Source organism: Camponotus vicinus, unplaced genomic scaffold (assembly GCF_025532165.1).
Source record: "Camponotus vicinus isolate PSW18456_S1 unplaced genomic scaffold, iyCamVici1.0 SCAF_3, whole genome shotgun sequence".
NCBI lineage: Eukaryota > Metazoa > Arthropoda > Insecta > Hymenoptera > Formicidae > Camponotus > Camponotus vicinus.
This window is the reverse complement of record NW_028141967.1, coordinates 14921402-14945730: the sequence shown is the minus strand read 5'-3', so window position 1 is coordinate 14945730 and position 24329 is coordinate 14921402. Positions and strand designations below refer to the sequence as shown.

Here is a 24329-nt window from a genome sequence, read left to right as displayed (position 1 = left end):
TTTATATTTTAAACTATATATAATCATATAATCATACATAAATTTTTGCATAAAATTAATGTTTACACATTTCTATAAATGTTCCAGATATAACACTATACTCCTGCATAAATTTAATCTAGGCCGGTATTTATATTCCATTTTTATATTTATATTTAAGATTTTTATATTTGGTTAAGACCATGAATACAATTTTCTTAAGATGTTATAAATCAATTACACAGAATCGTATTAGCATCTTAAGACATTACTTAAGAGAATTTTAAAAAATATAGACTAAAAATAGACTATGAAACCGGTTCTATATCTGTAAAAAAATTCGGTATACATATTCGAATGTCATTCTTTTGTTTAGAAATGGTGGGGGATAAATTGGAGAAGAAGACACAAATAGCATTGGGTCATGTTATACTTGTCTCGTTTTAAATATGTATATTATCGTTTATTAAAAATATTGGCCTCAATTAATTTCAGTGTTGTTGGTGTTGCGCAGCACAATAAGTATTATTAACAGTGATTATGTACAAGAATATGGTAAATGTTTACTTTAGGTTACACAGCTCGAAAAATTTTTATTTTCACATATGTTGTAGAGGATACATTCTTAAGTAATACACCATTTGAATGTTGCGTTTGAATCTCTCTTCGTTCCTGAGATTATGCGATTTTGAAATTTTATACTTACTTGTATCATCTTTTCGTTATATTCTAAATATGTTTACATTCACCGAGATCATCTTTCTGAATAACTTTCAGAAGGTTTTATTATTTATTAAATAGTTATTAACAAAAAAAGTTTTATGAATAGAATATAATTTTACCACATCATGTATGTTAAGAAGAAATATATTTAATAGAATATATGTATTTGTAAACTTTGCTCCGTCTTGCAAAGTACATGCGTGGACACCATGGGTTCCGCCCCCCCCCCCTTCGGGGACTCCACTTGTGGAAAATATAACCTAATCTAACCTGTGTCTGAAGTGTAGAAAATACTTTTACATATTTCTCTTCACATAGTTCATATGATTCATAAGTTTATATAAGTTTGCAACTTTCTATGCGAAGCCAGGTATATTCCACACTTCAGACACGGGTTGGATTAAGTTATATTTTCCGAAAATGGAGTCCTCCCGTAGGGGGAGGGAGGAGGGACGGAACCCACGGTGTCCACATATGTACTTTGCAAAATGAAGGAAGTTATATACACTTTATAACATGAAACTGTGACAAGCAAATGTAAACAAAAAAATGTAAACACATAAATAGGATTTAACGAGAGGATGACGTAAAAGTATGAAACTTCAAAAGTGCATATCTCAGAAACGAAAAGAGACCGCCGCAAAATTCAAACAGTGTATTACTTAGAAATGTATCCTCTACAACATATGTGAAAATAAAAATTTTTCGAGCTGTGTAACCTAAAGCAAACATTTACCAGGAATATAATTATGATAAGCTATTGTTCAATCATTTATAGACTTTTTCTTGAAATACTATCTCGAAATATTTTTTGAACAATGTTTGCGAAGAGTTTTATCGAAGCGAATTTTTTATATTAGCCAATCAAAAAATCACAAGGATAGATATTTCCCTATGATATGACTGTTTTTTTCTCAAAATTGTACCTCTTACCAATACTCTCATTCCAGTATATATGTATAGAGTTCATGCAAAAACAGTAACTCGTAGCGTTTCAAGTTGAAAATATCATATGTGATATAACGTACTTTTCACGTTTGTTTATAAATTTCATTTTCGTGAGTAAATTTCAAACAAGACAAGTTTTTCAAACAATATTTGAGAGAATATGGAATACTATGGAATGGATAATGTTGTCGATAACGAAACTGTTGGCGTTATTCAGAAATGACAACTTTTTTTTAAAGACGAGATGTCATTTATATATCGCCAGTTCCAATATTTGGCATCATAATGTTGGTCATATTTTGTCAGATATCATTTGTCGATTCTATCTGTATAATTTTAATCCGGACGCAAAATATTCCGGATTTTGCGCTGTGACAAATTCTATCATTTTGCTTCGCGACTTGAAGCTCATTAAAGCTGTTTTTGTTAAAAGCTGTCTTTGTAAGCTGTTTTTAAATCATTTTCCTGTTGTCCCAGTTTTATCGATTCTAATGAATTTTTAATTGCGCAGAATCTATTTGCCCTCCATGGAGAAAAGTGGCGGAATATGAGAAATTTGTTGAGTTTCTGCTTTACGTCCGACAACATGAAAATCATGTTTACATTCATGTCGAAATATGAATTGTGCTAATGGATTACAGCCATAAAATATACCATGAATTGTGCTAAATCTCTGTTAACATTGCCAGCAGATAAAAGCGATGTCCACATGAAAGATTTCTTTAATATACGAACGACATTATCGTCATGTGCGTTTACGGAATCAAGATCAACTCTATAGAGGATTCGATCAGTGAACTCTATACTCACCAAATAAAAAGAATGCTTACACAGCAATTTCGTCGTTATTCAACTTTTGCTGACTTTATTTGTCTTTCATCATCAATTGCATCATATTCGGACACATAACATATTCAACATATTGCGAATGTGACTTTTATGTTTTTGAAAAAACTCGATACATAGTTGGTTACAAACTTTATCAGGAACTTTATGAGGATTTGGCAGAATCTCGAAAAGTTCCAAGAAGAATAAATTTTGCGGTGCGAGTCCTTGAAGGTGACCTCTTTGCTATATAAGTAAAATTTATTTGTCGAATCCAGTAAATTCTATATTATACTGGAACGCTTAGTCAAATGGGAAAAAATGAGCTGAGTGAAAGGGTCACAAGTATCATCTGTGTTCTTTTTCTACTATTGTACTTATAGAAAAAAAAATAAAAAATCTTTGAAAGGATTAGACAGAAAAAGAAATAAAAGGTACTTATCTATGTTTTGCCTCGTTTTCTTTACACAGTACTAAGCATTCCAGTAATATAACAATTAATATAGTAGAATTTTTCACATCAACGAAGTACAAGCCAAAGAAAGTGAGTAAAGAAGGAGGAAGGAAAGGGAAAGGAATATCGTAGAATGGCTGTATCATAGAAATAATTTCATGCTGTAACGGGACTTGAACTTAAGTATCTTCCCGCACAGAAAAAATTATTTAATAGATATCTAATAAATATCTAAATGTCTATTTGAGATTCATATCTTCTATAGATAACTAGTAGATATCTAATAGATGAACAAAATATCTATACCTCTCGAATAACTAGCGGGGATATTTACTAGATGTGTACATATCATCTATATGTCCATATCCACCAAAGATATCCACTAGATATATACATGTTAGCCACATATCTACATTCACACGCAAAAAAACGGGCGACTAAATTTTAGCACAATTTTTTAACATCTTTCAAGAGCAATAAATTGACAAAAAACATCGTATTGAGATGAAACAAAGCTCAAATTAAAGCTTGAACATTTCTCTTAAAAAGCAAAAAAACCAAATTTGAGTTACATATAAACAATGTTTTACAAAACGGCGGACGATGAAGATAGATGCGGGACTTTGAGAAATGGGAAACAAATTGGAGAAGACATGAATACTAATGCAACAATAAACAAAAAGCTAAATAGTTAAAATTCTCGCAAAATTTTATTCAAACTTGTTTAGGAGTAATTATAGAGACAAACAAATTTGTTCTCATTTCCATTTGTTTTCGTCAGCAAAATTGGATTCTCGATATTCTTCGAGAGCGCTATTATCGAGAATACAAGCTCGAAAATAAGCGAGATCCTAAATTTTAAGCTTTGTTAAATAGAGCGAGGATAAGAGAGATTTATTACTCAGCAATCGAAGTCAAGACGATCCAATATTTAACGCAACAATAAGTTTGTGAATAAAGTTGCATTTTATGTGCTATTCATTTATTTCAACAGTTTTGATTTAAAGTGTAAAAGTGTTATTAATAAATTAAAATTAAAAATAAGTAAATAATTTTTTTTAATAGTAAATAATAAACTTTATAATAAAAAATAAAATAGAAAAAATTAATGTAATTTATGGTAAAACAGATTTAAAAAGTTTACGGTAAAATAAATAAACAGTAAACACATTACATTAAAATGATAGAAATTTATGAATGATAGAATATTAAATGATAGAATAGAAAGAATTAAGAATGATAGAATTAAATGATAGAAAACATGTACAAATTATCTGACATAATTGATTAAAAGTTAAATACGTTTTTCTACTACCACTGTAGCCAAAAGAAATTTCAACGAAGCAGGACTTATTTTTACATTAACTTTAATCCTGATCACGTAAATAATACTTAAATTACATTTGTAATTTATTTAAAATAATAGATTACAATGATAAATTTTCCTAATTTCATAAATACATCTATAGATTTTTATTTCTTATATAATTAAATATATTAATTTATTTAATATAGTTTCTAATAATTTAATAAGGTAGCTGCAAGTAAATGCTTATATATTCTTGTTATGTATGTTTCGGAAATATACATATACACATAGTATACTTGCGGCTCTATTTTACTATATATTATTAAATTAGATTTATTTTAATTGTTTTAATATTCTTTTATTAATAAAATTTATTATTTATTATTAAAAAATGTTATCTTATTCTTTCCTTTTCTTATATTTTCTTTTTATTTTCAGTTAATATATACGCGATTTTTTAAATTTATTAATAATTTTTAGATTTTGAGCGCGCAAAAGTTGTTTAATTAAATGAGTAACAAATGAAATGGAATTATATTCACGAATTTATTATCGCATGTCGCATATGGATCACCATAATTTTGGAAATAGCCAGAAATAATCGAGAATCAAAAATCTCAATTTGTCCCAAATCCAGGTACTAAACAGATAGATAGATTGTCATATTACATTTGTGACGCGCACATTCCTGAGCGCTCCTTAGTTACGAGCGGCGCGAGCGGTAAGAGGGGAACAGTAGGCGTAAGGTAAGAAAACTTGCCGAAAGTTGCAAGTAAATCCCAGCATTGTCGTAAATTATCGAATAGTGATTCCAATCACTGTTAATATGATGAGGATATAGCGGGGATAAAATGAGGATATAGCGAGGATAAAATGAAGATATAGTGGGAATATGCGTCTTTTTAAGCCTTACAACTTTTGTATGAAATATTTTTCTCTAAAATGCAACGTTTACGAGATATTCGACCGTCCATTCCAGACTTTTTTAACACCCAGTATATCGAAGCTCTCGCTCCGCGGGCGCAACAATATAGTGGGGATATAGTGAGGATCACTTATATAAGACGAAAGAGAAAAACAGCGAGCATATATATATATACTCATCTTTTAATACACAACTTTTAGAGTAATATCATTGACATTGTATTGATTTAACTTAACGTAGCTTTCACAGTATACGTGTATGAAAATTTTGATAGTTTGTGTCACGAAAAAGTTTTTTGTAAAATATGACGATCAATAATGTCACGTTTAAGAATACTAATAAAAATTCCAATTGCATTTCGCAACATTCAAGTGAATATGAATACGTAGCAGCGTTGAAAACCACATTTGATAGAAAATTGTTTCCGAATGATTTTGATATCTGGCCTGTACAAGAACAATCTATTTGGATAACCAAAAATATCACCAAATTCTTTCCAAACATGCCGGAATCGTTATTAAACCTCATTCCAGCTTCTTTTCGAGGAATAATCGATCGATCAGAAAAAAAGAAACCTGAATGGTTGAATATGGATAAATATCGTCGAGGACAAAAATTTGTGCGCGACCATTGGTTTTCTGTTTTAGTCTCCACAATACTAGGCCTTATGCATATTTATTCTTTCAACGATGCTTTAAAACCGATTATCATGACTAGGAAGACTCATACGCCATATTTGGGATTCAAAAGGTATATTTCTCTTTAATTTTAATACAATGAAACTTCGATGAAAAGATAGTTTTGAATAGTACCCAGGTAGCACATATTCGTTTCAAAAACGTTTCACAAATGTTTCTTCGAAACGTTTTATAACCGATTCTTGAAAACGTTTCTGATTGTGTGATAAAATGTCCACTTGAAGAACGTTAAAAGATACGTTTCTTTTCTAATAAAAAAAACGTTTAAAAAATGTTTAAAATACGTTTAAAATACATTTTTTTCTTTTATTCGTTAAACGTTTGTTTTTTTTATGGAATTAATAAAATAATGCATTCATATACACTCTCTAAAAATGAATCAGTATATTATCACTGAAAACAGTAAACAGCCCAGATAAACAAAAAGATATCTTTTAGATTTCTAAAAGATTTCTTGTTATATCTTAAGATGTCTTGCATTTTTTACGAAAAGATATCTTTTCGAGATCTAAAGGATGTCTTATGCAACAGTTTCAGATATCTTTCAGATATCTATAGATATCTTAAAGATATCTTGCAGCAATTTAAAAGGAGTCTTAAAGTAATCTTTTAGACATTTTAAAGATATCTTTTAAATCTCTAAAAGATATGTTATGTAACAGTTTCAGATATCTATAGATGTCTTAAAGATATCTTGCAGGAATTTTAAAGAAGTCTTAAAGTAATCTTTTAGACATAAGAAAAGAAGTTTCAAAGATATCTTTTAGATACTGAACGGATTATTTTCGTTTATTCGCCGGACATTTACTTGTCCGACTTATAAAATCAATTTAATATCTGAAACTCGTGATTTAGAAAATCAGAAATTAAATTGAACAGTATATTTTTAATCTTATTTGTTACCTTTTGTAAACTTTATATAATTCTCATAACTAAAACTTAAATACGAGAAAGATAGCGCATCGCACGTCGCGTAGCGGTAAACGAACTAACACATGCTTGCGTGCTCGCGCGAAACTTTGACGTCCAAGACCGGACATCTTGTGGACGTCCAAATATTGTTACGACTCCGTCTTTTAAAGCAAGATTGGACCAAGGGTTATGGCGAAACTCGATTATTATATAATGCGAATCGTCGCCAATTTGACTTTTTGTACGCGAATTCCAAATATGTTTTGTCACGAATTGTGAAAACTAACTCGACTGAACAAGACAAAAGTATACGTGCGATCTTAAATAAATGAGCGAGTTTTTGGAATCGCAAAATATATGCTGCTTTAAAGAATTAATACATAACACTTATTTTGTCATATATATATATATATATATATATATATATATATATATTATTATTATTATTATTATATTATTTAGTATATGCCTGTCTATTAGAAATCTTTTAAAGATAAGAAGATCTTTTAAAGAGTTTTGAAATATCTTTAACATGTATAACAAATATCTTTTAAAATAGTCTTGAAGACATCTTTCGAGAGAAATCATTTAGATATCTTTAATATATCTGTTACAGATATATTAAGATCTTTTAAGAGGATGCCGGAGTCGCAGCCGAACTCCGACGGGTAGGCGCCCTCATTTTAACATAACTAAAAGTGTCGGTACATTACCAACACTTATAGTTATGTTACCGACAGTATTTTCTAGAATAAAAAGACATGCATATTTTAGAAAGAGCAATGTGAAAGCTTTTCTTTACATTGTGTTTATTGGAACAAAAAATATGTTGCATTTTCACTGCTCTATCGTCTCGCACAAGCAACGATTTTAGAGCATAGATCTATCTTTATTGCGTACATATTTAAACATAATTCTAATATCATTGCTCTCATTTAGCTATGTTTCTTTATATATATAATAAAAATATATTGTGAAAATATTTATAAATATTATATACTTATAAATTTTATGAATACGATATTACATCAAACAATTTGCATAAAACATTTTATATTGTTAGCTTTTGATTATATCGATTTAACAAATGTCATGCATAAATTGTAATTTGTAGAAAGTTATATGCAAATATCCTTCTTATTGTATATACAGAGTGTCGTAGAGTACTATACATATATAAGCGCTTGTGAGGAGCGCAGTAAATTGAAGAAAAAAGTTCCATAGCATTTTACGATTTTCGCAATAATAGAAATTATAAAATAAATAAATTATATAATAATATTAAATAAAATCGAACGAATGTGTATCTACGTGTGTGTGTGTGTGTGTGTGTGTGTGTGTGTGTGTGAGAGAGAGAGAGAGAGAGAGAGAGAGAGAGAGAGAGAGAGAGAGAGAGAGAGAGAGAGAGAGAGAGAGAGAGAGAGAGAGAGAGAGAGAGAGAGAGAGAGAGAGAGAAACGCTCGACCGTTCGAGCTATTGCATGGTCCAGCGTGTTAGGCTTTTCGTGCGTCGGCACGTGACAAGGGGAAGAACAGCGGGACATGCCGTTGTCATTCGTTACGTCATCGCCACGCCGCGCTGTCCCTCCCCTTGCCGCGCACCGACAAAATGCCTAACACACTGGATAATGCGACAGCTCGAACGGCCGAGCGCTTCTCTCTCTCTCTCTCTCTCTCTCTCTCTCTCTCTCTCTCTCTCTCTCTCTCTCTCTCTCTCTCTCTCTCTCTCTCTCTCTCTCTCTCTCTCTCTCTCTCTCTCTCACACACACACACACACACACACACACACACACACACACACACACACACACACACACACACACATACACACATATACACACACACACGTAGATACACATTCGTTCGATTTTATTTAATATTATTATATAATTTATTTATTTTATAATTTCTATTATTGTGAAAATCGTAAAATGCCATGGGACTTGTTTCTTCAATTTACTGCGCTCCTCACAAGCGCTTATATATGTATAGTACTCTGCGACATTCTGTATATACAATAAAAAAGATATTTGCATATAACTTTCTGCAAATTACAATTTATGCACGACGTTTGTTAAATCGATATAATCAAAAGCTAACAATATAAAATGTTTTATGCAAATTGGTGTAATGTCGTAAAATTGATAAATAATATAAATATTTTCATAATACATTCTTTGTTTCAAAAGCATCGAAATAATAGATTTATATCGATAATATAATAGGTTTCATCGTCCATTTCCAGACGCAACCATAATATATATTTTTTTCGTCTCTCCGATATATGCAAATGAGATATTTGTACTGAGGCGTCTTTTTCTAACGATATTCATTAGAATATTGTGATCAGATATGATAAATGTAAGATATATGAATAATTTATCATTCATATATCTTACATTTATCATATCTGATCTGACATTCACCTTTGGAAAAGGCAATTTACTTTCTGCTATAATTTAAAAAAAATGTTGCTTTGTACATTTCACATTATTGAAATATTTTTCTTTACAAGGATTTCCTTCTAAGACTATAGTTTATAGTAGTGTAGGGAAAGCCGCAGCATAAATTTCATAGCATATGCTATCAAGTTGAAACATTTCAAATATTATATTATTTGTAGGCAACGGCAATAAAAGTAATTTTTTTTAGGCACCAATAGACCACACAGCCGGGTAAGCTATCGTACATTCGAAGCTTGGTGTTATCAAAAAAATCGCCAGCGATCAGTATAATTTGCTCAATAATTTGTTAGCTTTTGTCGCTATATGACATGCTACAATTATATAAGAATTATCGCAATATAATATAGCACACTTTCAAAATAAGAATTCTCTTATAACGTGTAAAAATCGGTTCAATGATTCATTTTATCTGGATTTTTATTCTTATCAAATATGCCTTTTAGTTGAGGCAGTGTCTTTATGATCTCTGAATTAAATTTCGTTTAAATTTCGCTTCCAGAATGCACAGGCAAATCGTATCTGATGTAAAACATTTTTGAAAGTAACCAGCACACAAATTAAGATCGCTTTTCGAATTTTTTTTGAATAACCAACATACAAATTAGATCGCCTCTGGATTTTTTTTTCAATAATCAGCTCACGAATAGATCGTCTCTGAAATAAATATTTTAAATAACCAAAGCGCACATGCAAACCGCATCTGATATGAAATATTTCTAAAAACAACCAGCCTACGAATAAATTGCCTCTGGATTTTTTTGAATAACCGGCACACGAATTAAATCGCCTCTGGATTTTTTTTCAATAACCAGCACACGAATTAAATCGCCTCTGGGTTCTTTTAAACCAGCATACGAATTAGATCGCCTCTGGATTTTTTTTAAATAATCAGCTCACGAATAGATCGCCTCTGAAATAAATATTTTAATAACCAGAGCGCACATGCAAACCGCATCTGGTATGAAATATTTCTAAAAACAACCAGCACACGAATTAAATCGCCTCTGGATTTTTTTTCAATAACCAGCACACGAATTAAATCGCCTCTGGGTTCTTTTAAACCAGCATACGTATTAGATCGCCTCTGGATTTTTTTTTAATAATCAGCTCACGAATAGATCGCCTCTGAAATAAATATTTTAATAACCAGAGCACACATGCAAACCGCATCTGGTAAAATATATAATCTGTACGTGTGTGTGTGTCTATATATATATACAGGGTGACCCATTTTAACTTAGGCAGCCAAATAACTCGAAAAATAAGCAAGATAGAGAAAAATGTTTTAGACAAAAGTTGTATGGTTTCGAGGGGGCCATAAGATGGTATCATTGGTTTGACCTTGAAGAGTCATTTGAAGGTCACGTGAAGGTCACTTCAATTTTTTTAAATGGAATACCCTATATATTTTTGTACATTCTTGTAGCTTATTTCGAGAGCTTTCCAAAACACTATAATTAAGTACCTTTCCGTTAAGTACTTTTTGAGTTATGATGCTTGAAATAATTTCTTAATTTTACATAAACCGTAAAATATCTTGTAAAATATTCATTTTTCGATTATCTTACCTTAATACTTTTATGTACAAAATAATGAGAGGAATCAATTGGTGTAAAGAAAACACATAGTTGTTTTTAAGAAAAAATATGGAATTGTTAATTGCAAATTACATATTTTTTCTTCGAAACAACTATGTGTTTTCTTTACACCAATTGATTCCTCTCATTATTTTGAACATAAAACTATTAAGGTAAGGTAATCGAAAAATGAATATTTTACAAGATATTTTACGGTTTATGTAAAATTAAGAAATTATTTCAAGCCTCATAACTCAAAAAGTACTTAACGAAAATGTACTTAATTATAGTGTTTTGGAAAGCTCTCGAGATGAGCTACAAGAATGTACAAAAATATATAGGATGTTCCATTTAAAAAAATTGAAGTGACCTTCACGTGACCTTCAAATGACTCTTCAAGGTCAAACCAATGATACCATCTTATGGCCCCCTCGAAACCATACAACTTTTGTCTAAAACATTTTTCTCTATCTTGCTTATTTTTCGAGTTATTTGGCTGCCTAAATTAAAATGGGTCACCCTGTATATATATATATATATATATATATATATATATATATATATATATATATATGTGTGTGTGTGTGTGTGTGTGTGTGTGTATGTGTGTGTGTGTGTGTGTGTGTGTGTGTGTGTGTGTTCGTGTGTGTGTGTGTGTGTGTGTGTGTGTGTGTGTGTGTGTGTGTGTGCGCGCGCGCGCGCGTGCGCGTGTGTGTGTGTGTGCGCGCGCGCGCGCGCGTGTGTGTGTGCGTGTGTGTGCGTGCGTGTGTGTGTGGGTGGGTGGATGTGAGTGTGGATGTGTGTATGTATGGACGTATGTATGTATAAAAGTGACGCGAGAGTTACATGAGGAAGCGAGGTAATAAGAACGAGCGAAATAACAACAAAAGCGAACGAGATAGAAATAGCAACAAGGATTCGAGCTCGAGAATCAGATCTTTCTTTCACACTATTATTTTCCTCTCGCTCGCATCTATTACTGTCTCGCTCGCTCCTATTATTGTCTCGCTCGCATCTATTACTGTCTCACTCGCTCTCGATTCTTTGGTCCGCTTATCTTTTCGAACTGTCTATCACGATTGTCAAGTGTGACGGAGAAAACAAGACCATGAGTAGAGAGCGAGCGAGATGACCTATCATCAAAGAGTTCCGAAGTCTTACAATCGGTTTCTTCGCTTCCTCTATCTATTCCGAATTCATGAAAATGTAAACATCTTATAAAATAAAAATTGAAACTTTTATTTTTAATTTCATCGGTTTGAAAATAATTTTAATGAATTAATGAGATTTTTGCGATTTTTGCGAAATGATATTAAACACGACGTAAATCGGATAATTTTTAATTAGTCTGATAATACAAGTTTTATAATTATATATTTAACTAAATTTATGCGATTTATATCGTGTTTGATATTATTTTAATCGCAACATTCTCATTATTCTTTTAAAATTATTTTCAAATGAATAAAAAATGCATTTTATTTTCTAACATGTATTCGTGAATATTATAAATAAAGTCTCATGTAAGAGACTTCGCAATGTTCAACATCGGAAACTTTTTCGTTATTTATAATAATTTACGACTTTAAATTGCCATAAAGTAAAAACTAAAACTTTTATATTTTATTTGATCTTTTTTGATAAAAAGGGATTAATGAAATTTTTCCGTTTAAAATGACATCGAATACAATATAATTCGGATAACTTTTACTTATTGTTATATAAGTAAAAGAATGTATCTAATTGAAAATTATTCGAATAAAATGTTGGGTTGTTTAATGTGATTTTAGTCGTAAAAACCATATTAATTCTAAAATATGTTCAGTAAGATAAATTAAGTAATGTAAAAATTTTAGTTTCTAATACATTTTCAATGTTATCAATTGTGATGTTCACATGACATCTTCTGGTACATTTAAATATGTGAAATAAATAAATAAATAATTTTAATATGTATAATAAATTAAGATAATTTGCTTCACTGCACAATATATAGATCATTTAATATTAATTATATCGACCATATTTAGACCAGGAGACGTCATGTGAACACCACAATTAATAACATTGAAAATGTATTTCAAACTAAAATTTTTACATTACTTAATTTATCTTACTGAATATAATTTTAGAATTAATATGATTTTTACGACTAAAATCACATTAAACAACCCAACATTTTATTCGAATAATTTTCAATTAGATACGTTCTTTTACTTATATAACAATAAGTAAAAGTTATCCGAAATATATTATGTTCGATGTCATTTTAAACGCAAAAATCTCATTAATCCCTTTTTATCAAAAAAGATCAAATAAAGTATAAAAGTTTTAGTTTTTATTTTATAGCAATTTAAAGTCGTAAATTATTATATTATAAATTATTATAAATTATCATAAATAACGAAAAAGTTTTCGATGTCGAACATTGCGAAGTCTCTTACATGAGACTTTATTTATAATATTCACGAATATATGTCAGAAAATGAAATGCATTTTTTATTCATTTGAAAGTAATTTTAATAGAATAATGAGAATGTTACGATTAAAATATCAAACACAATATAAGTGGCATAAATTAAAATATCAAACACAATATAAGTGGCATAAATTTAGTTAAATTTATAATTATAAAACTTGTATTATCAGACTAATTAAAAATTACCCGATTTACGTCGTGTTTGATATCATTTTAATCGCAAAAATCTCATTAATTCATTGAAATTATTTTCAAACCGATGAAATTAAAAATAAAAGTTTCAATTTTTATTTTATAAGATGTTTACATTTTCGTGAATTGCAAATGGATAGAAGAAGCGAAGATACCGATTGTAAGAGACTTCGGAACTCTTTGATGATAGGTCATCTCGCTCGCTCTTTACTTATAGTCTTGCTTTCTCCGTCACACTTGACAATCGTGATAGACAGCTCGAAAAGATAAGCGGACCCAAGAATCGAGAGCGAGTGAGACAGTAATAGATGCAAGCGAGATAATAATAGGAGCGAGCGAAACAGTAATAGATGCGAGCGAGACAATAATAGGAGCGAGCGAGACAGTAATAGATGTGAGCGAGAGGAAAATAATAGTGTGAAAGAAAGATCAGATTCTCGAGTTCGAGTCCTCGTTGCTCGTGTTATTTCTCGTTCGCTCTTATTGTTATTTTGATCGTTCTTATTATCTTCTCGCTTCTTCACGTAATTCTCGCATCACTTTTGTACATACATACGTCTATACATACACACACTCACACACACCCACACACTCACCCCCCCCCCCACACACATATATATATATATATATATTGTGTATATGTATAACTTACACAGAATATTTTCTACGTAACTCGTTGTAACGCTGTTTTCCCGCAGCTTGTTACGCGTACGATTGTTACGCCGCTGCGTGACAGCGAGTATCTATGACGCGGAATTCGAGAAAGAAAACAAGAATGTAATGCTTTAATGTGCGCGTACATGTATACTGAAGTATACTATTACACGCAAGATGAAAGAGAATGATGGTACGAGATTGACTCTCCTTGTCACACAAACCGACTATAGCGCCGTCTGTCGCGATAGCGAGCAACTAATCTACTGCTCTGTTTTACTCTTGTATCGCAGTCTCACACTCAACAATATGCATGAAAATTTTGCGTACCGAAATTATTTTTACTACGATTCTAAACTCATTTCTAAAAGTTTATTTATATTCCTTCATGCAATCTCTAACAGGAAGCTATGTTATTTTGTACATATAAACTGCAACATTTTTATATTAAGCAAGTTTTGTTACGGGTTGACGTCAGAAGCTGATAAAAAAACTGTAATTTTTCAATTTTTTTTGTTTTTGACATAAAACTAGTAGGTTCCTGCTTTGTTTTTATATATACTTTAATCGTGGAGAAGGAATTATAATTCTGTGCAATCAATAAAAAAATTTCGGTGTGGAAAAAAATAATCGTTTTGTCGGTAATCCGGCATCCTCTTAAGAATATATCTTTTAAGATGTCTTTTCAGATGTCTACAGATATCTTTTAGAAATTTTACAAAGACATCTTTAACAAAATCTTTTTAGACATCTTTTAAATGACTTTTAGATATCTTTTAGAAATATCTTAAAAATTTCTTTAATGAGATGTTTTTTAGATTTCTACAAGACCTTGATGTTATTTGGGAGAGTTACTGATATACAGTTGATATGCAGTTATAAGTTATTATAGCACTGTAAATCAATAATATTTCACTAAAAGAATTAGTAATATTGGACTGTTTTAATTAGTAATATTAATTTATCTAATTCGTATAAAATTAAAAATTTTATTTATATTTACATGCATATTAGAACATGAATGTTAAATAGATGATGATTTATTTTACATCTTTAATATATAACGAACAGATCATTTTCGTTTATTCGCCGGACATGTCAGACTTATAAAATCGATTTAATATCTGAAATTCCTCTATTGAGATTGTATCAGAAATTAAATCGAAGTGATACTTTTAATTTTATCTGTCGTCTTTTGCAAGCTTTATATAATCCTCATGACTTAAACTTAAGTACGAGAAAAATAGCGCACCGTAGCGGTAAACAAACGAACTAGCGATTACTGATTTTGGGGTGAAATTTTACTTCCACTGACTATAATTAATGAGATATAAGATAAAGTAACAAAAAATAAGCGTTTCTACTAGAGATCAATGAAATAATGATTCTTAGTGATCTTATTCATATATTTGTAAATAGAAATTAATATAGTTTTCATAATAATTATATATATATATATATATATATACATGTGTGTATGTATGTATATGTATATGTATGTACATATGTATATATATAGTTTAAAATTAATTTGAAATTAATAAAAATTAGTTTTTATTTTGTCTATAGAAACGTGAAAAATACATTTCCTTAACTATGATTTTAAAAGCGTTTCTGTAGAAACGTTTCTTATTAATGCTTTACGGTTAAAAAATATTGGATACGTTTAAGAAACGTATATAAAACGACCGTGTGCTACCTGGGATAACGACAAGAGAAAAAAAAAATAATAAGCTATACATATTTTTTAGTATATCAATTAGATCTTTAAGTTTCCAAAGCGAAAACTCATCCAACTCATTTGTTATGAAAAATTATATCAAATTCACTGACGAACGAATAAATTACTTCACGTCTTCGCAAATGCCGACAAAGTAATCGAGTTTTATGACGCACTCTCGTGAGCTTAGATTGAGGTCGAGCAGGTATAAGTAGCTTTGGACAAATGCGGCACAATACGATGTTGCGCATAGGATAAAGCAACAAGAGGAATAAATTGATAAAATTTGTAAAGAATAATCTGATTATTTAATAATATTGTTACGCGAGGACTTCGATATATATCGAAGCGCGATTTAGTGGACTATGTGTATCAGATAAACGTTTTAATTTTTATGGTTTTTATACAATCGTATAATATATGATAATGATATCCGTTTTTATTACATTTGCATAAAACAAAACGGACTTTATGCGTTGAAAAATATTATATAAGAATACGAAAAGAAACGTTTAGTTTCTAGAATGTATCTGCGTCTATTTTATTTCTTAAAATCGTATATTTATGTAATCGAAGAAACGTTTATTGAAAACGTATATAATTTATGAGAAAAATCTCATTTATAAATGTTTACAAAATTTTATTCTATAAATGGTATAATCTAAGTCTTAAAAACGTTAATAAATTGTTGCACGAATAATATATACACACCTGATTTTACAACTAAAATATTATACGACTAATAAACATTTTATTATTATATATATTTAACTCAAAATATGGTCAAATAAAAACTATAAAAATTAAAACGTTTATCTGATATACTTATACCACATTTATATTAACTTTACGTTTAATAAATGTTTAATATTCCATCATGTGTTTATTGGGTAAAGTCCATATCAGATTACGCCTACGCATTGAAAATTTAAGATTAAAGATTGGAATTTGACAAATCAGAACAAAAGGAACTAAAGTTTCTTTGTCCTAATTAGTCAAATTTCAACTTTAATCTTAAATTTTCAATGCGTAGGCGTAATCTGATATGGACTTTAATTTCAACTTTAATCTTGAATCTTAATCTTCAATGCGTAGTCAGATATGGCTTCGGAATTTTTTATTTATAATATTTTTACATATTTTATTATTTGAAAGAATATACTCAATAATATATATATATATATATATATATATATATATATATATATATATATACACAACTCTTTTATGATAAATATATAATTTATACATTTTATACAAACATTAGAAATTATGTGGTATATATTATTTTTTTTCTTTCATGTATAAAAATATACTTTTATTTTGTTTTTGTAAACATAAAGAAATTGTATTTTTCTTATTATATACTTAAAATTATTTAAAATTATTGCATTCTTATACATATTTTATTGCCATATGTAAAAAATAAAGTTCTGTTACAAACCAAAATAAAGAAAAAGATTATTGCACATATTTAAAAAATAAAATTCTATTATAAGCTGAAAGCTTAAAGAAAAATCCAAAATAAAAAAAAATCAATATAAAGCTTAAAGAAAAATCCAAAATAAAAATCAATATAATTATAATATTTCAAAAAATTTCATTTCTTTTTTTCATGTCGTTTCATAGTTCGACTTATTCGATCTCCAGCATGCTGTAGCCAGTTCTTAATTACAGCTTGAATTTTATGCGATGAAATACTTTTCCCACTAACACTGATGATTACTTCTGAAAAAAATATTTATTAATTATAATTTCGTAATAAAAAAATTTACATATGTAAAATTTACATATATTTTGTGATGCACCAAGAGCATGTTACTCTGCACGAATATATATATATATATATATATATATATATATATATATATATTCATTGATTCAGTTATTTTGTTATTCATATTAGTCAGTGTACAGAATAATATGCTCCTGCTGCATGTGTATAGTATCACTAAATATATGTAAATTTTATGCCAATGCTCTACAATGTTCACTGAGTGTTTCTGTTAAAATTCTAGAGCATTAGATGCCAGTCTTGAAAAATCAGGTTCAAGTCGTTATTAGTGATGTATTATCGTATGTGTTTGTAATGTATATAATTCGGACTAATTTAAAAGTTTGAGACAATAAGATCATACCGATAATAACGTCAACAAATTTCATGCATCTTGTTTCAATCGTGTTTTTCTGTCCTGTCCATGACAGTTTGTAGGCTAAAAGATCAGTTACGATTAGTTTTAATGCATTTCTCACATGCTGTTCCGCATCTTCTATTTTTGTCAATTTCTTGACTCACACAAATCTTTTTCTCTACAATATAATAAATAATCTCTCTGGTCCATTCACATGCGGTAGATTGATTATAGGTTATGTGGTTTTTGAGAAACATCTTGCGAAATGATTATTTACTGATAACATTTTCAAGAGAAATTAATGAGATATTTGAAAAGACCTCTTAAAGAGCTCTTCCTTCTAAGACTCTAGAGCCATCTATAAATAGATATCATAAAGAGTTCTTTTAAAAGACAGTTTGCAAATAGATACATTTATTGATATCATTTCCAAGAGAAATAAATGAGATTTTGAAAAATTCCTCTTAAAGAGGTTTTTCAAAGATATCTTGCAAAAAAGATAACTTATTGATATCATTTTTGAGAGAAATTAATGAAGTCTTCAGAAAGTCCTCTTAAAGACTTCTTCCTCTCAATAATGCTCACTGGGATCTTATTATAGAAAGTAAAACTTTCATACTTGTCCATATTTTGAGTTAAATATATATAATAATAAAATGTTTATTAGTCGTATAATATTTTAGTTGTAAAATCAGGTGTGTATATATTATTCGTGCAACAATTTATTAACGTTTTTAAGACTTAGATTATACCATTTATAGAATAAAATTTTGTAAACATTTATAAATGAGATTTTTCTCATAAATTATATACGTTTTCAATAAACGTTTCTTCGATTACATAAATATACGATTTTAAGAAATAAAATAGACGCAGATACATTCTAGAAACTAAACGTTTCTTTTCGTATTCTTATATAATATTTTTCAACGCATAAAGTCCGTTTTGTTTTATGCAAATGTAATAAAAACGGATATCATTATCATATATTATACGATTGTATAAAAACCATAAAAATTAAAACGTTTATCTGATATACTTAGGCCCAGTTCCACAACTCGAGTTAACCCGAGTTTAATACGTTAAACTGGGTCCTGATTGGTCCATTCGCCACTTAAACTCAGGTTAACTGGATTGTGGAACTGGGCCTTATACCACATTTATACTAACTTTACGTTTAATAAATGTTTAATATTCCATCATGTGTTTATTGGGTAAATCTATCACATTTAGACCTCCCGTAAATACTTGATTTAAACGTATAATATACCATCATGTGTTTATTGGGTAATAGTAACATTTTCTTAACATTTAAAAGAAGTCATTTTGCAGTACTCTTTTAGATGACATTTATGAGAAGTCATGCTACAATATTCTTTTAGATGTCATGTATATGAAGTCTTTTTTTCCTCTAAAATCGACGCATTAGAGAACTTACTGATATCATTATGTTATCATTCAGATGGCGTTTTCAGACGTCCAACTCTTAAACCTTAGTACTTTTAGAACTCTTTTCGATAACTTATTGCTCACTGGGAAGGCGCATCCGTAAAGCTTGATAGCTATTTTCCGACTCAGCTGACCATCGTTGTCTGGACAACGGCAGGGCCGTAACGACTCGGGCGCGTAACAATATTTACTAGCAAGGAGATGCATGGAAGTGTCCCCTCTCCCTCAATTTTAATGAACTTTTAATATGTTGTTTTCGAAACAAAAATAAAGGACACATTTTATATATATACAGGGTGAGTTTTAATGGTTGTGTCAATCTTTTTATCATGCGGGAGATTACCGATCGCAATTTTAATAAATTGATCGATACATAGATGTCAGTTAATTGGATCGACTGTATCGAAGGCTGAAATATAATGTGTACAATTAAAGCAAGTGAAAAGCTGACAATTTATTGCGATCGGTAATCTTCCGTATGATAAAAAGATTGACACAACCATTAAAACTCACCCTGTATATATATATATATATATGTCTTGTAAGAGGTAAAATGCTCCTTCGAAAAAAACGTTTTTTTTATTTCGAGACAAATATCTTCGAAATTATAAGAGATAGAAAAAAATTTTCAAATTAAAAGTTAAATGGCTTCAAGTATATTTTGCAACAGTGATTAAAGAAATTTTTATTTCTTTAATTTTTCAAAACATCCCCACCACTAAATATTACTTTTTTCAATTCTGAAATTTCTTTATCACCAAATGAAAAGTTATATTTTTACGAATATAATCATATATGATTAAGTTATATTTCGAAAAATTATTTTCCAGAATTAATTAAAGAATAAACCTCTCTGTATAAATATGCTATTCGCGCCCGTCCATCCGCACGATTTTTCACGTAATATGTTCTGTTTTTTCGATATAAAAGATAAATGACACAAATACATTTGACTATGTAATCACGTTTCTTTCGTGCATAGTTAGAATAATATTGATGTAACAGTTTATACAGGGTGTCCCATTTTCAAAGTTCCACCCTCATAACTTTTCAGGATCAACGTTTGAAGGAAAACGACTCGGATAAAAGTTGTAGGGAACAAAGGGGGCTATCTAATAGTGACCTTGGATTCAGGGCCGGATTTAAAGGTGTGAAGGCCCTGGGGCAACGAAGAGGTGGAGACTCCTAACAATTTTTGAATCAAATAGAAATTTTTACGTTGTTTAAATAATTTATTGCGAAATAACAAGGTCAAGCAATATACATAGACCTTGTAAGTGTTGTATACCATTCGATAGGAAATTTTACCCAAAAATTTGTGTTGTGGAGGCCCCTGGGCTTCAGCCCCTGTTGCCCCCCCTCCCCCTAAATCCGGCCCTGCTTGGATTCGACATTAAAGGTCATTTTCAAGGTCATTTGAAGATCAACTTCCGTTTTTTAAGTGGGAACCCCTATTTTTTTATTACTTATTCTTGTAGCTTATCTCGAGAGCTTTCCAAAATACTATAATAAAGTATTTCTTCATTCAGTACTTTTCGAGTTATGAGGCTTGAAATAATTTCTTAATTTTATATAAACCATAAAATATCTAGTAAAATATTCATTTTTCGATTATCTTACCTTAATACTTTTATGTACAAAATAATGAGAGGAATCAATTGGTCTAAAGAAAAAACATAGTTGTTTTTAAGAAAAAATATGTAATTTGCAATTAACAATTCCATATTTTTTCTTAAAAACAACTGTATGTTTTCTTTACACCAATTGATTCCTCTCATTATTTTGTACATAAAAGTATTAAGGTAAGATAATCGAAAAATGAATATTTTACTAGATATTTTATGGTTCATATAAAATTAAGAAATTATTTCAAGCTTCATAACTCGAAAAGTACTGAATGAAGAAATACTTTATTATAGTGTTTTGGAAAGCTCTCGAGATAAGCTACAAGAATAAGTAATAAAAAATAGGGGTTCCCATTTAAAAAACGGAAGTTGACCTTCAAATGACCTTGAAAATGATCTTTAATGTCGAATCCAAGGTCACTATTAGATAGCCCCCTTTGTTTCCTACAACTTTTATTCGAGTCGTTTTCCTTCAAACGTCGATCCTGAAAAGTTATGAGGGTGGAACTTTGAAAATGGGACACCCTGTATAATAGATAATTATATAAGATATATAAGTTTATATAAGATATCAATACGTTAAATATAAATAAGTTAAATATAAATAAGTTCAAAATGTATGAACAAAATGAAGCGTGACTAAACTTGTTTAATTTAAGACGGCACAAGATGTGTAAACGGCACAAAAAGTAATAAAAATAATAATAATAACAACAACAACAACAACAACAATAATAATAACAATAATGATAACAATAACAATAACAATAATCTCTTATAGTTTCGAAGATATTCGTCTCGAAAGAAAAAAACCGATTATTTTCAAAGGAAAAGGTTTTACCCTCTAGACTGCAGATAACATATTAAAAGCTCATCAAAATTGGAGGGGGCACTTCCGTGCATCTCATTGTAAATAATTTAGTAATATCAGCAAATCCATCAAATAATGCTTTTAAAATAATTTAATATTAATTATCAAATGTTGTTAATTATTACGAAACTAATAATAAGTACTACATAATTTAGTTGAGTCAATTAAATGTAGTACTTGCTTTTTTAAAATGTTTATAATTATTACTAAACGTTTTGTTATTATTATTATTTGATTATAATTAATGATAAAAACTAAATATTTAACAAAATGCATTATTAAATGCACTTCACAAGTTTACCCAGAATTTCTTTTCAGTGTAAAAAATAAAATTTCTAAAGCGAAGTCAACATTAGCTTAAGTGAATCAAGATTAGATCAATGATAAAAAACACATAATTATATAAAACCTTATTATAATAATTATAATGTTTATTAATGTTCATTAATGTTTATTAATGTTCATTCTATATAAGCAATACTTCGATTATTATGTTCTTTTAAATCGGTCTAATTTGCAAGATATTTGAAAACCATACGGCACTTTCTTACTTGGTACTATGGAGAACCTTGGCTTAAAGAAACACTGGCTTATAACAACATGCAATATGCATGTAAAATGCATTCGATGATAAGGGCAAAATTGGACAAACTCGATAACGAGCAAATCGACAATGCATCCAAAATTCCAGAATTGTGGTGTCCAGATCACGAAATACTTGTAAAAGATTTTGCCGCGGCGTGTATATTTGAGAAATCCGGACAACGTCCTTATATTGTATTAGAAAAATCGCCATATAGACCCAAAGGTATAAACAACGCGGACATGGCAGGTATGCAATGCAGCTTCGTAGCGTTATTTTTACTCTGTCCGCAAAGTATCGGAGTACACGATGCGACTGATGAAGATATAGAAGCTTTCTGTTACTTGTGGAGATGTTATGGATATTGTCTCGGAATGGAAGACGAGTAAGTAATATTTGTAAAATGTATTGTAAAATATTTTTCTTTATTTTAGACATCCGATAATTCGTACTATACTTTACGTACGACTTTGTACTATATAATTCATCAGATACAATTTTTGTCGTGGAAGCCTCGAGGAAATAAAACAGCGTACGCGAGATTTTTATCAATACTGGATATTGCCTAATTTTAAAGATATTACACCTGAATGGGAGCATATGACCAGATGTCTCGTCGAACCTGTGAATTACTATCCCTTGATATATATGCCTTATAAAGTGATGACATTAATCTCTACAGACATATTAAATCTAAATATGTCGAATTTATACAAATCACTCAATTACTCGGAGTGGATTGCTTACAAAGTCTGGACGTGAGTGATATTTATAGCAATACTTAATCTATCACAGTATATTAGTTCTCTAAATATTAAATATCAATTTCGTTTCAGACAATTATATATTGCAAAATATATATTTCTACCGTTTCAATAATTTCAGATTCATATTTCGGTATGGTTTGCAATTCTCCATTATAAGATCAATTTCTAATAAAGTAGCATACAAAATACTTGACATAGCGATGAATTTTGGTCCAGAAAAGCAAATAGAACTACAGGAAAAATCGAAAAAACAATTATCGAATTTTTCTGATATATATTAATAGTTCAGTATCAAAAACGCACATAATTATATGGAATAAATTTATAATATTCCTGAAAAAAAAAAAAATATATATATATATATACAGGGTGTTTCATTTAACTCTTACGCCTCAAATAAATCCGTTGTTTTTACATATACAAAAAAATGGTAAAGAAAGAAGTTGTATGAATGAAAGGGATCCTAGCTCTATAGATCTGAAACTCCTGCATCAAGTTTTAATTGAGGCCCACAATTATCTCCTGGTTCATTCCAGGATATTCCCTTCCTCTCGCCATCGAAGGGCGATTTCCTCCCGATCTAAGTCCTTTGGATGAGATTTCCCCCTTCCACCATTCATTTCGAAAACTCCTGAGCTTCCTTCCTGAACCACACAAAAGTCCTTCTAAAGTGTGTCACGGAATAAGTTCTTCCCATTCGTTCAAAGGTCTGGACATAACAATTCATTCATTCATTTTTTGATTTATTGGTCAACATCGATTTAGGATCTTAAACATTCCGGTCATCAACTCATAAAATAGAGTATAACAATTAATAGAGTAGAGTTTCTTACATCAACGGACTACAAGCCAAAGAAAGTAGATAAAGAAGGAGGAAGGAAAGGGAGGAGGATATCGTAGAATGACTATATCGTAGAAATAATTTCTTGCCGTAACGAGACTTGAACCCAAGTAACTTTCTCACACAGAAAAAATTATTTAATAGATATCTAATACATATGTATCTAAATATCTATTTGAAGTTTGTATCCTCTATGGATAAC

The 24329-nt window shown here is 29.8% G+C and overlaps 1 protein-coding gene and 1 long non-coding RNA gene across 3 annotated transcripts; one reads left to right on the top strand and one right to left on the bottom strand.

Annotated features, from left to right (window-relative positions):
• The first annotated feature begins 5347 nt into the window (after window positions 1-5347).
• Window positions 5348-23668, top strand: LOC145967801 (uncharacterized). 2 transcript variants are annotated; one of them, XM_083092765.1, is made up of 4 exons: window positions 5348-5913; window positions 22458-22904; window positions 23011-23277; window positions 23405-23668. In XM_083092765.1, exons 1-4 carry the CDS (start codon window positions 5468-5470, stop codon window positions 23565-23567), a joined length of 1323 nt encoding a protein of 440 aa, XP_082948891.1. In that variant the 5' UTR covers window positions 5348-5467; the 3' UTR covers window positions 23568-23668. The 2 variants fall into 2 exon arrangements, with proteins under 2 accessions (XP_082948891.1, XP_082948892.1); XM_083092766.1 differs by having other exon boundaries at window positions 23356-23497.
• Window positions 16971-18348, bottom strand: LOC145967804 (uncharacterized). The gene is made up of 3 exons (XR_014437560.1): window positions 18156-18348; window positions 17998-18072; window positions 16971-17587 (listed from the first exon to the last, which is right to left on the bottom strand). It is a non-coding gene; the product is annotated as an uncharacterized LOC145967804 (long non-coding RNA).
• Window positions 23669-24329: the final 661 nt, after the last annotated feature.

Bases quoted from the DNA above. Each gene is read 5' to 3' on its own strand.
- LOC145967801 (XM_083092765.1), top strand. From the start codon at position 5,468: ATGACGATCAATAATGTCACGTTTAAGAATACTAATAAAAATTCCAAT. The intron at 5,914-22,457 runs GTATATTTCTCT...CTAATTTGCAAG, and splicing joins CCATATTTGGGATTCAAAAG to ATATTTGAAAACCATACGGC. The intron at 22,905-23,010 runs GTAAGTAATATT...ATAATTCATCAG, and splicing joins TGTCTCGGAATGGAAGACGA to ATACAATTTTTGTCGTGGAA.